This window comes from Erpetoichthys calabaricus, chromosome 5, assembly GCF_900747795.2.
Source record: "Erpetoichthys calabaricus chromosome 5, fErpCal1.3, whole genome shotgun sequence".
Classification (NCBI taxonomy): Eukaryota; Metazoa; Chordata; class Cladistia; order Polypteriformes; family Polypteridae; genus Erpetoichthys; species Erpetoichthys calabaricus.
Window position 1 is genome coordinate 195,853,170 of NC_041398.2, and position 14,214 is coordinate 195,867,383.

At 36.2% G+C, this 14,214-nt stretch overlaps 1 protein-coding gene across 4 annotated transcripts in view; it reads left to right on the top strand.

The window, feature by feature from the left end:
- Window positions 1-14,214, top strand: part of pcsk5b (proprotein convertase subtilisin/kexin type 5b) — a 522,800-nt gene that overhangs the window by 310,096 nt on the left and 198,490 nt on the right. For 3 of the 4 annotated variants that reach the window (XM_028802364.2, XM_028802367.2, XM_028802368.2), the window contains exons 16-17: window positions 1,145-1,338; window positions 2,801-2,885. The exons of the other annotated variant lie outside the window; for it this stretch is intronic. In XM_028802364.2, the coding sequence (XP_028658197.2) occupies window positions 1,145-1,338; window positions 2,801-2,885 (279 nt within the window). The remainder of the gene's footprint in view (window positions 1-1,144; window positions 1,339-2,800; window positions 2,886-14,214) is intronic. 4 annotated transcript variants of the gene reach the window in all.

Below are 14,214 nucleotides of genomic sequence, written 5' to 3' on the forward strand. Positions count from 1 at the left end.
GATAGAGTGAAGCCGCGAAAGGCGAAGCGCGATATAGCGAGGGATCACTGTATATAAATCTACCACTGCACTATATATACATTATTTTTCCACCCTCCGACACCCTGAAATTGGTTACATCCTTTGTACCACACCGTTTTGTCATTTCAAACCAGTACCATGGCTTCTTCATCTCACAAGCTTGTCTTTATCATTCCATACTCCCTCCTGCTTTCTTTTATGTGCCTTTGCTTGTCAGTAATTTCAGTTTTGTTATGAAGGGCTGGTGGTGACGTCAGGAATATTTGTTTCATTTTTGTACCTTAGAAATGAAGCAAAATATGTGATGTGTCAGTTCTGTTGTTTATAGGCTATGTCACGGATTTCACACTACTGCAATGAGAAGTAAGTTAAATTGAGGGTATGTCATTTGCCTTAGAATTGCACTTTTGCCAAATAGACTAATTTTACAACATAATCATGTGGCGACCCATCACAAACATGTCCGCGAACCATGGCCTATAGTCTAACAATCATTGTACTGTACAAAAGAAATTATGTGCTTAATGTCAGAGGTCTCTGGGGCAGGAGTCTTTACAGAGATGGGCGAGCCTGTGTAAACAAAGCATCATTCAGTCTTTCTTGCAGTTACTGAACTTCATCAATGGTAATTAAGTAAATTTGTAAGCAGTTTAGTTATACAATGTTAGCAATACAATTCTATTTGACTTTTAGATGGGTTCATAACTTATTTTTTATGATAATGTTATTAGTTTTATTAATAAGCTAAAACATACTGTAGTGTGATTGTTTGTTTTTTCTCCTGGAAAAAAATATAAAATATAAATTTCAAGCTTTGTAACGATACAGTATGGTTTTTCTGTTACATTTCTCCTTTGCCATCAGTCCTTCAGTTATAAGGAATATATATAAAAAAAATAGTTTGCTTATATAGTCTGAACCCAGAATATAAATCTAGTTTTCTAAATGTCTGACAAAATTTTTATAGTTGTCACTCGAAGTAAGCAGTATGTTACCACATTAAATAAACTGGTTATCTAACCAAACATTTCATCTTTTATTTTTAAACGTATATCTATTGTATGCATGACTTTTTGAGGTTTTGCTAAGATGTGTTTCAGAAAATGTCATCAATTTTCTGCAGAACCTGCGTTTCAGAATGTCCTTCTGGCTTCTTTCGAGATGATAAGAAACGCTGCAAGAAGTGCTTCTCACTGTGTGAGACTTGCATTGGCGGACGCTCTGATCAGTGTACTTCATGCAAGACTGGTTATTTTTTAAATGAAGAAACAAACAGTTGTGTATCTACTTGTCCAGAGAGCTTCTACCTTGATAAAGGCAAGTGACTCAGTGTGGTTTTCAATTATCATCATGTGCTTTCTAAGCCTTTCTGAAGGAGTCCTCATTACCACAACTTCAATATCCATTGTAAACCTGGAAGGATGTTTTTTCATCCTTGACGTTTATTTTTCTGACACTTTAGGTTTTTAAGTATAAAAAAAGTACTGTAAAACAAGCTCTCCATGATTTTCAACATCCTTGCCACAGTACAACTCATATTTCCAAAGTACACTGTATTATTCTCCGAGGTAGGCATCAGGCTCTGAACTTAATCCTTACAGAACATCAGTCATTTGCATTGTACATGAACTTAATATTAATATATACATTAAAGGTAGACACTATTTTAGGAAGATTTACTGAAAATATATCTTGCGGGAAAATTGAATATTGTGCAATTTCAGGAAAACGGTTGCTATAGTGAAGGTAAACAAACAATAAATATATAATATAAAATATATATAAAATATATTTATAATATATATATATATATATAAAATATGTTTATATATATAATATTAAGCAAATGCTGTGTTTTTGCTTGTACTATGAAGTTCCGCTCAGGATTCATATGAGTGCACATTTTTATTTGAAAATCACACAAATGTAAAGTAAAAAAAAAAAAAAAAACTAAACCTCAGAAGACAGAGTGCAGCTTGAAGTAGTCATTAAACTCAAAGGGGTGAGGTAATGGGTTAGTTAATTTTTTTTTTTTCATTTAATTATGTATGGTTCTCATTATGTCCTTAATAAACACATTGTTTTTGCTATGTTAGAAAAAGTAATACCGGTAAATGCTTTATTGTATACACTATGTTTTTGCAAATAATTTGCACATTTACTCTACTTCAATGCAGGAAAGACCAATGGTTTGTATTTCTCAGACTTTTTGACAGTTTATCAACTACAGCTTAGAAACAGAAGTTAATAAATTTTACTGTAGCCATTCATTTCTGTGTTGTGGATTGTTAGATTACCGTTTCAAAAGTTTTCCGTATAAACAACATGATGCCAGTTAGTTTATGGTAAGTTGGGCAAGGTCATCTATTAGTTTTCAAGCTCATACTTTTCGGGACTTGGCTTCAGCTCCACAAGTTGGAAAGCAGCCTGTAGCAGGCCATACTCAAGATTGTACATGCTCACTTGACACCACAACACACAACAAAATGCCATATTTCTGGATCCTGAAAAACCACAGTCCACAAACACATTCATATACTGTAAACATGGGTCAGCCATATAAACTCCATATAGAAATGGCCACAGCCTAGAATAAACCTTGAAAGCGCTTTGAGGTGGTAATTCTAACAATATAATCTTCTGTACATCAGCAGTTTGGAAAGTGCTTGGTTTGGAAACATAGCTTTCATATATTTTTTTACATTTTTCTTCCATTTTTCAGATTTAAGATTCTTATGTGTTCGTTTTTATAATGTTATTTCATTTTTATCTTTAACAGAAGACAATATATGCAGGAAATGTAGTGAAAACTGTAAAAAATGTACAACACTACAGACTTGTACAGAATGCAGACCTGGACTGAGGTAATACATTCTCACATATTTTTTTGTCTTTTCAGTCCTACACGTATCATTTAATTCTGTGGAAATGTTTTAGTACTGCACCCCATGTTTTGTGTTTTTTTTCCCCTATTTGCTTTTTATTTTTACATCAAATTTTCAGCCCATAACCATTCAAGTAAACTGTCTTTAGGATTATGTTGCACATATTTAGTGTAATTAGTTTTTAATTGGACTTGGCATGGTGGCTCAGAGGTTATTAAGCACTTGCTGCCTCATAGCTCTCGATTTCAGGCCTGGACTGTGCCTGTGTGGTGTTTGATTGTTTCCATATATCTATGTAGGTTTTCCTACAGATACTCCACCACCTTGAAAAGCTGCATTTTCCTGTTATTTGAACATTCTAAATTGGACCAGCATGAGTAACTAAGGGTTGTGTTTCATAATGTAATAATAAGCACCATGGAAAATTAAAAGGTGGATGGATAGTTCTTAATTGTATAATTTGGAATGTGTCTGTGTTCATTACCAAATGATTGCTGATGGAGATGTGTTTGCAGAAGGTTTTAGAGTACTGTAACTATAAATCTCCAGCCTAATAATATGGTAATTACACAGTAGGGAAAAAAAAACTCGGGCACCATTTTTGACAGTTAACTTGGTTCTACATATGGTTTAGAATCTGTTTAAGTGTAATTTACAGTATGCGAACTTCCTGTCCTGTTGTTTAAAGTGCACTGTGTTTTAAGTCACTACACAGTATTTTATTTATATAATGCATTTCCCATGATTGAAGCATTGGTTATACATATTTATTCTTTCAATACATTTTAATTTTTGGACAAATGATACTTCCAATTGGAAGAAAGAGCAGGAGTGATTGCTACACTACAGTCGAACAGAACTGGAGAATGAATGAATGAATGAATGAGTTTCTCCAACAAACTCGCACGATCTGATTCCTGAACTGAATCATCACACACAAACAAATCACACAATTCTTGTTCACGTATGATACAAGAACTCATCATCTTACATTAATTATGCATTTTCACTGTGTTGACATGCTTCTTGCTGTAAAAGAGGATCATGTTATACAGTATGCATTTTTAGGTGCCCCCCCCCCCCTTTAATATCTAATTTAGTGTGATTTATTTCATTACATATTTGCAATTCCACCCCTGAACCCAATCCCTCAACACACACACACAGAAAAGGTAGAACTGCAGGCCCCGGATCCTGTTATTGAATCTAAAAAATCTATTCATTCAAACGAGTAGTTTGAAAAAATCAAATCAGTAAATTGAATTGTAGTGATCATCACTCGCAAAAAGGTGAGAAAAGAGACAGAACTACAAGTAATGCATAAAATATGAACCAAGAAGGGAGAGATGGATAAATTACAAAGATCACACAAAGTTAAAAACTTTGTCAAGCAAACATATAAACTTAACACAGTTCCTATTCAAGCATGGATGGCCTGACAGTTGTAAAAATAAATATGTGTAAGTGACAAAGAACTAGCGAAAAAGTTTTGAGTGTGATCAGAGTTTCTCATGCCAGTGATTTTACAGTATTGTTAAGTTGCATTAACTTCTAAAGCTGGATATTAAAATAATACTAGCAGATGTAATATGCAGCAGTGAAACTGTAATAAATCATAACATAAACCACAAAAGTTTATAAAATGAACATACATAATGCCACTGATTCAGTGTAAAATATGGTACAAGACTGGAGCAGTTTTCATCATATTAAGTTTAAGCCATGATTACAGGTGATAAATGAAAGATACGAAGATAGAAAATATTGTAGGCATAGGCAGACTAATAAAATTTAAACGGAGATAGACTTTGGTTTACATCTGCAGTCTGCACATCTGTGGTCTTTATTTACTTAAAAAAAAATTTTTAAGAAAACTGGTGAAGCTTTGGAATGATTTTAAAGGCTATGCCATAAACCGATTAGAGTGGGAGTTGTTGGCAGACTTCAGAGAGATGGGAAGCACAATTACTGTGAGACATTAGGACTGGAGCAAAGAAGGAGAAAGACACTGTTAGCATCCATTACAAGGTTGAATGGAGCACCATTATATGTCATGTCTGAACTCTTCTCTGTAGTAGAATTTTATAGGCCAGGGGGGGTATTTTCCGTACGTCGCTTAAATCATCCGCGATCAAGTGCCTCATCTTGGATGAGTTAATGCCAGTGAAACTCATCCGGGATAAGTCGGTTTTTCAAACGCAGCCGTGTAGTAGATTAGTCTAGCTGGATCTAATCATCCGAGATGAATGCGGGCGCCCGTGCTGATTGAAAAGCCCATATATATTGAGTCTAGAAAACATGAACAGCAAGTCTTTGATAGGCTGTAACAAAATGACGAAAGAACGGGCACATTTTTTTTCACACAAGCGGAGCAAGACCTTTTATTCGAAGGACATGAAGAATTTCAAGATTTAATATGCACAAGGGGTAACACTGCAAAAACAGCCCAAACCAGAAAAGAAGGCTGGCAAAAAGTGTCCGACAAATTAAACGCTAAGTAGTATGCATTGAACTTACTGAAAGCAGCATTTCATTTCCTATGTGTCAGATTAATTATTATTTAATATGTCATAATTCCAGATCAAACATGAGCACAAGGAGAACAAGGGAACAGGTTAAAGTGAAGTACAAGAATATACTTCAAACTAGTAAATATTGGTATATAACTATTTAAAGAATTGTTGACATAAACAATCATATATAATGTAAAGAACATTAATTTTAAAGCTAATAAGAAGGCAGACAAGCAAAAAACAGGTGGAGGTCCACGCGGTCCAGACCTAGCCCCTGCAGAAGAGTTGGCTCTCCAGCAAAATGCCCATGGCCCTGTTTCTGAGGGCATTCCAGGGGGAAGGTCCTCCTCAAAACCAGTGGCAGGATGCAGTGGTCACTTCATTTCAGGTAAAGGATGGTCATTGCATATATTTGTCCTCAATGTGTGCCATAGGTAGGTTCCATATAGCCCTCTTTTATTGTTGGGTCAGTTGCAGGGAATGTCATATCCCTAGAACTTGTCTGACCAACGAGATATTGACAAAGGTCAAATATTTGATGAAGACACTGTGTCTGATTATTCATCAGGAGGAGAGGTACATTTTCCAAATAATGTTTGATCAAACTCCACTCTGATCAGTTCCATGTGCCCCAATCACATTTGGAAACCCTGGGTAATGAGAATGTTAAGCTGATTGTGAGATTCTTCATGGAACTGTGGGTGTTTTTACCTGTGTATTACCTACCTGCAATGGCATGAAACGCCATTTTTGTCTGCACATGCAGGTGTCCAGGAAACACTATGAAAACCCAAAGTTAATATTTCAGAGCCAAACAGACTTTACGAATTGCCTGGCAAACTGCACTTTTAGATAGATTTTCTGCATCGCCTACAGTATATAAAAAAAAAGAGCCGCTTGCAAAAAACCTCAAAGCAATGCCTACTGTCTGTGTGGTTGTGAGAGCCTGACTTCGCCAAGTTTGACTTTGAATATAAGGTCCTAATAAATTTTTAAGGTACAATATTCCCCCTCGGCTAAAGCGGTATCTTTCGAAAAGAATTTCCTCAGGGAGCAATAAAGGATCTTGCCGATCACGCAAAACCCTCTCCATATGAAATTCCCTTCTTATAATTTGCATACCGATATCAATTGGTCGCTCATTCATGAACGGCGAAGTCATGACTGAATGAATTCCATGCATGGACACTGATTAAGTGTGTGAGCTAATCTTTGTTTACATAGAACAAACCTGCACCGAGCAGGTTTGAGGATTAGGATGTGTTGCTATGACAACACATCCAGCAAGAGTTTCGAAAAACAGACAGATCCAGGATCAGGCCAAATCGTCAACAATTACATCCGGCTAAACGAGTAATCCACGTACGAAAAATACCCCCCACAAGAAGGCTAAGCTGTTAATTCTGTGTGATGTCTGGATTTTTCCATCTCTGTGCTTGTTAGAATTTTTTATTTCTATAGAAATAAGACAATTAAAAATGCCTTTAAATAAATGAAGTTTGTGCTATGATATGAATGGGTAAGTGAAGGATGTGACTAAACAGTAGGTATGCTCAAGTTTTTAAATTGAATAAGTATATAATAGGTTAAAGTACATGAGTGATTGTAAATGTCTTTGCTCAAATGAAACAATATAAGACATTCTTGCAGAACACACTTTGATAAACACTGATTTGAGGCATTAGTGATAGTCTATAATGAATGACTATAAATAAGAAAGAATATTAGAAAAATAAACATATAGTTACCAATGGAGCATGTCACAATTTGCGTCATTTTTAGGTAACACTTTAGATACTACAAAAATGCATCTATTACTCATTTACTATTGTATTATTATGTAAAAAAAAAAAAAAACCTTAACATATACTTCTTTGGGTCTCCATAACACTTACAAAACATCCGTAAAGTGTTTGTTCAACTCGGCAATGTGACTGACTAGCAAAACCTGGAGTGGCCTGTGCTGGCTTAACAGGGTCGTGTTTCTCTTAATCTATATAAATAATTCACAATGTCGCCGCCAAAGGGGGAAGACACCCATGAAAGCACGCACACCAAAACAAGACACCCATGAAAGCACGCAGGAAGAGGCGTGGATTCACTAAGCCGCCGACAAGTAGGAAAGAGCCTCGCCCACCAACTCTATGACCATTGGATACGACGACAACTCGCAGAGCCACGCCCACTAACTGGGACGCGACCCCTCGGAAAAAACGGCGTCATTTATGTTCATCTGTTGTACGCTACACATGGACCTCTGAGCCACCTTGAGTTGGGGGCAGCAAGTCTTTGATAGGCTGCAACAAAATGATGAAAGTACGGGCGCATTTTTTCACACAAGCTGTGTGTGTGTGGGTGGGTGTTAATTTGTTACTCGAAGGATTTCAAGATTTAATATGCACAGGCGGTAACACTGCAAATGCAGCCCAAACGAACCAAAAATCTTCCACAGTCTCCTTACTGTAAAGCAGCAACACTACCACTGCGCTACAAGACAGAGCATGCAGTTAAATAATGCACCAGGCTCGATTTTACTTTCACTTCTGTTTGGACAACTGTGTCGTTCAGAAAGTGTTCACCCATCAATACATAATTATGCGACATATGATACGCCGTGAGTTGGCAAGAGCCACGAGTGTTCAGCAGTGTTTCCCAAACTCGGTCCTGCTGAACCCCTGTGGCTGCAGTGTTTTGTTCCAACCAGATTCCTAATCATTAATGCCGGTGAAACTCATCAGGGATAAGTCGGTTTTTCAAACGCAGTCGTGTAGCAGATTAGCTGGATGTAATAATCCTAGATGAATGCGCACCTCCGCGCTGAGTGAAAACACAATGTATATTGCTGCAACAAAATGATGAAAGAACGGGCGCATTTTTTTCACACAAGCTGAGTGGGTGGGTGTTAGTTAGTTAATTAGTTACTCAAAAGAATTCAAGATTTAATATGCACAAGTGGTAACACTGCAAAAACAGCCCAAACCAGGAAAGACAGCTGGCAAAAAGTCACCAACAAACTAAACGCGTGTGCATTGTACTTACTGAAAGCATCGTTACGGATTTTGCAAATGTTCATTTTTTTTCCATCTGCTTAAAAAACATTGAAAAAGCGGCGTATACTACGCCTCGGGTTGGTTTGCAGCATGTAAAACAGTTTGTTTGTCGCGGATAATTTGCTATCCACACAAGTAGGAACCAGGAAGCGAACCCACAATCTTCCACTGTCTCCTTACTGCAAAGCAGCCGTACTACTACAGCTCCACAAGGCAGTTAAAGAAGTTATATTTATATTTTTTACACATCACACACTAGAAGCTGCTGACGAACCCTTCTCTTCGTTGTCAGTCTGTAGCTGCGAAAAAATAAAAGCAATACGAGTTTTAACAGACGTCATTGAAGTGTATCATAAGTTTCTGTAACGTTAATAAAAATGGCCAGGAAGTGTCACTACAGAGGTGAGTGTTAAATGCTTCGAAGCTTCGATACGATTTCCGACACAATTGCTTCAAACATGTTGATGCTTCGCGAGGCTTCACTCCGCCCATCACTACTCACAGGTTACTGAACGAGAAATTAGCAGATTAGCATGACGGATGGGGCGTAATCGGCGTCCTTCCCCTCTCCTCCGGATTTTTCAAATGTTAATTTTTTCCTGTGCTTAAAAATCATTAAAAACCCAGCCTGATTATGCGGCGTATGGTACGCCGTGGGTTGGCTAGTATTACATATTTAGTACAAAATCTATGAATCTTTCATATTAACAAGCAATTTTAACATCATGTCACCATACGATGAAGGACCTGTCTACAGATGATTTGTAAGTGTTATGATGATCAAAAGAACCCTTTTAAGGTCTTGTCATAGGAATGTAAATGAGTAATGATGCATTTTTGCAGTACATAAACTAAAGTGTAACCCATTTTTGAATGCAATGTACAAGAGCAAGGTCAATGTAAGCATTTAAAGCAGCAGTAGAGTAGGGAATTGACACTGAGTGGTCCTCTCTAGATTAAAGGATAGTTTTAATATCTACAGAAAAAAGTTTGACTGTGGGTCATACAGTTTTAGAGAACATGAAGAACCCATTGTTATTACAGTACAGTTTGCAGTATTACAAGATGCAGTTTAGTTAGTTATTCATTAATCAAGTACATAGTTGTTATCAGAGTGTAAAAAGTGCTAATGATCATATTCTAATCTGTGTGACCGATTTTTTTTTTTTTTTTTTTTAATATACTCATGCTAAACATTCATGTTTATATATTTCTGTAGTGTACTGCATTCCAGTTCAGAAATGAGATTTGCTAAAAGTTAAGACTTTCTGGAGGCAGGTGTAACAGTGTGAGGATTGTAAAAAGGGACCTTAAAGAAGCTTAGTGACTGGAGCAGGGTCTCTGTTTCAGTCCACCTTATTAAAAGAACAAGTGTCTGTGTATCTTCATGTCCATCCAGTCGCTGTGTCTCTGTCATTCCAACAGATGGCCTGTCACAGACATTTGTAGTGATGAAATTTATTACTAACAATGTTTGTGATGCTCCATCTGTTGGAATGGAAAATGTAATGCTTTGTATTACTACATGCATTACAAAATACATTTCAATAGATGGTTCTCTGCAAATATTAACATGGGGGCCTGCGTTGATTAAAAAGATTTCAACCCATCTTAAATGGGTAGCACAAATTGTTTTGACATAACAATAAAAGTATGTAGCTAGTCAGACAAGCAAATAGTCATAGAATGACTAAACTGGTTAGATAAAGCATCATAAGTGGAATGACTAAGAAAGAGAGAAATGTAATGAGAGGGAGAAATTGAAGAGCTCAAGAAGACTGTTAAATGTTGTATGTAGGTGGTGACTTTCTTCTTTTTGGTAATAGTCAGGAGATGATCATTTGCCACAGTATTGGTAATAAAAGGTTTTACTGTATTAGCAAAGAATAGATTCCATGTTTGGCAAGTGTCAGAAGAATGCATGTTCATATTTTTGGAGCCAAAGAAAGTTAAAAGTATAAAAGGCCTAGTAGATGTTACTGAAAGTAGAAGCCAGTTTGCTTAGATAGAAGTCAACTTATCAGGTTTTCTGCCTAAGAGAAATGTCTCTGACTCCTCCGAAGATTGACATGTGATTATCAAAGACCCGACTGAAGAACTGTAAGATGGTTGTAATGTTCCATATATTCTCTTTGGCTGAATGAATGTATTCAATATATTATCTACTGTACTATAGTGTATATTAGGAGTGAAAGCTGCATCTTAAAGAAAGATAAATGTATCCTTTCTTTTGTACCATATTTCTCATGTCTTAAAATCTCTGCTGTGGTGTCTGGGAGGGGATATGTATAGGTTTAAAGTTTGCACTGCATTGCTTAATGAACACATTCCCAGGGAACATGTGCTACTGCTGGATGCAGCATTTATGGAAATATTTGAGTTTTATGTAATTTCAATAATGTGATCATAGTCATAAAAAATACATGTGCATTTGTGAAATCACATTTACTTAAAAACAACATCAAGATGTACAGTCTAAAATGACAGGAATGCTAATGGAAATAATATACTTCAGTGGGACTGGGTTCTTTTCCAAAATACTCTATCAAAACAAATCTTAGTTATGTAAAGAGGGATTTTTTTTGGATCACACTGAAAATACTTTTAAAATATATAAAAAAAAAAAGTTCAGTGATGTACACACAGACGTGCTTTCAGTTTTAAAAGACCTAAAAGAGGAATTTCCCAAAAAAGCTTTGGTAAATGTTTGTTGGATAAGCACTATTACAGGAGACATTATATCTCTATTAAAGATCATCCAGTCCATCTAAAGCTTTGATTCTTAGCTTCCTGGCCTCCTCAGAGCGTCATGTATAATAAACACTTGATAGGCAGCACATATTCTCTTCTGCCTCATTTTTCCAGTATGTTAATATGGTTCCATGCCTTTTGCTGCTAACCTAAAGGTACCATCTTACTGTTGGTCTTCGTAAAGAGAACCAGATCTTCTATGTAGCTCGTAAATATACTTAAAACAGGAAATGCATAATGTTGTACCTCATTGTAAAAAAAAGGCAGCAAGAAAACATCTGGGACATGGGAAAGAGAAAGAATCTTAATAGGTAACATGCCGAGTCTTCCAGAGCACATTTCTATTGTATTTAATTTGCCCTGTCTGTTACTAATGAAAGTTTGCTATTTATAAATTGTTAATTTTAACTTTTGACTATCTGCTAAAATAGTATAGCCCTTTTCTCAGCTTTTGAGGTTTGTAATCTGACCATTCATAATTCATTAAGTATTTTTTATAAGAATTAATATTACATGTAGTTCATTTTAAATTATTTACTTAGGCTCTGTGGTTTTATATTATAGTTCACACTAAAGAAATGGTGGCTAGCCTCTGTGGAAGCAAATGAAATGTATTTATGTCACACATGACATATTAAGGCTATGTCACATTATGCAATTTTCCGTCATAGCCTTAATTTACATAATCTTAGCAAGTCGGAGGAAATTGGCAGCACACACCCATGAAGCCGGTCACCTAATTCGACATAACTAGCAACTAAACTAGTCCATGACTCCCTCCAACAATATCAAATTGTCTTTAGTCATGGGGACAGGCTCTGTGTGCATGAGACCAGACAACCAATGAACGGTCATCCAGAAGTACAATGCATATAATGCAGCAACAAGAAATGAAGAACTTGGGTGTTTTGGACCTCACAAACAGGAGAGAAGCTTGTCCGTCTGATGTCTTATATTTTACATACCATGATGGAATTGAAAAAGTATTAAAAGTCCAAGATAGAAGCTAAACTCACTGCACCTGTTAACCCTTTGCTCCTTGGCAGGCAGGAAGCTATTAGCTGTCAGAAAAAAGGGGCGAGCACGACTGTGGTAGAAAGTCTGCACTCAGTTAATAAATTTGACATACCCAGTAATTTTCAGTTGTTTAAATTAACATGATCCGGCATCAAGATTAGCAACCTCAGTCGACGAGTCAGACAAACCCCACTACTAGAAGTCGCGTAATTTGACATTGGCTTTAGCTACATAGCCTCTGAGGTTTTATTGCAAAGAATATGCTACTTAAGTAGCACATAACTTCTGAGGTTACATCTTAAAAAAGAAACTACCAGCTATGCTCAGATTGTTTTTTAGGGCTTTATACTGTAACCTTAAACACTGTAAAACAATGGTATGCCAAGCTAACTCAGATACTACAGCAATATACAGTGTAACTGATTCATCCCATAAAGACAAAAATAGTCTATTAATTTAACATCAGTAATTTAGATGCAACTTAATGGTCTATACTACCATTCTGTCATTGATTAGAAGTAACACTGTTGAAGCTAGTTGAGCAGAGAAAATTAACATTAGTCTAAACTCCTAACCAGTTGAAACACCTAATGTTCAGTTTTTGTAAACTTGGACTTTTTTAAATCCTGCATCACCATCTTAAGTAGTGACGACCTGATGATATGTTACATCACAACTTTTGGAGACCACATGACTGCAACAGACATCATTACAACTAATCAGGAACTCTGGACAAAGACAAAGCGACAGCAGCTATTGCCAAAAGCTAAGTGCAAAGTGGCAGTGTGCTAAACACAAAAATCTAACCTTATGAATTATTAACCTGTCTAAAATAGAAACAAAAAGGAAAAAAATCATCTTCTACACATTCCTAAACCACAAAATCATAGCAAGTGGATCCTATGTAACTCTTTGATATTAAGCACAATGAAAGTGTGTTTCTTCTTTAGAACTCTGCCAAAAATGAAGAGATCTAACATAATGGAGTAGAATTTCTATTTGGCCTCCTAACTATTTGTTATACAGACAGCTAATTCACATGCTGTATGACAAAGAATGGGATGATGCCTACTTTCCACAGTATACTTGATGTCAGTCATTGTTAAAACAGTTAGCAGTTATCTGTATGGTTTGTACCGTGTAAATGCCCTAAGCAGGATTGAAAATGTATGGATAGTTGGCATTGTTGTACAACTATTTTTTCAATGAAGCCCAAAAGAAAGAATGAAATGGCTGGGCTATTGATGGAAATGGTTTTAGAAAGTACAGCAAAGAAGAGACTTGTTTGTCTGAAGCCTGGTGTTCTTGGTACAAGGAAAGAATAAAAAATTTTAAAAATTGGGCCAAACTTGCCCAAACTGGAAAACGTCTCTTTCAGCCTGCTGTCAGAATGCTGTAAACTTGCAGTACTTTGACATATTGTAACATTGCTGAGAAGTCGTGAAGGAGTTGTGTAAATAGTTGTCCCCTGCAGTTTCTAGTTGTGCAATTTTTCATCAAGGCAGTGAGATCCAGCACCTGGCTGTCAATAAATGTTGTATGACTCAAAGCTGTGTAATATGACACTGGCCTAATGGATTGACATCCCATCTAGGAGTAGTTCCAGCTTTGTGCCACAGTAATAGACACCAACTCCTGGGAATAAAGAAAAAGCAGATGCTGTATACAAAATTGATGCAAACAAATATTAATTATGGCACTTGTGTTGCTTTATTTGTATTTGTATCAATAGTATTAAGCAACAAAAACATAATTTTTGGAAACCTTTGCCTAACATTTTGGACATAAGTATTAAAGGTGGTAGAAATTGTCCCGGCAAAGTATGAAAATTGCAGATGTGGTTTCTGGATTTGTTGTTCACCTTCTGAATTCTTAGTTTAGCCCCATTTTAAGATTTTAGTTCCTAATTAGTAACCTTTTTGAATAAGCATAAAACAGCACAAAATCAAAATTCATTTGCTAAAAAGAGACACAGCA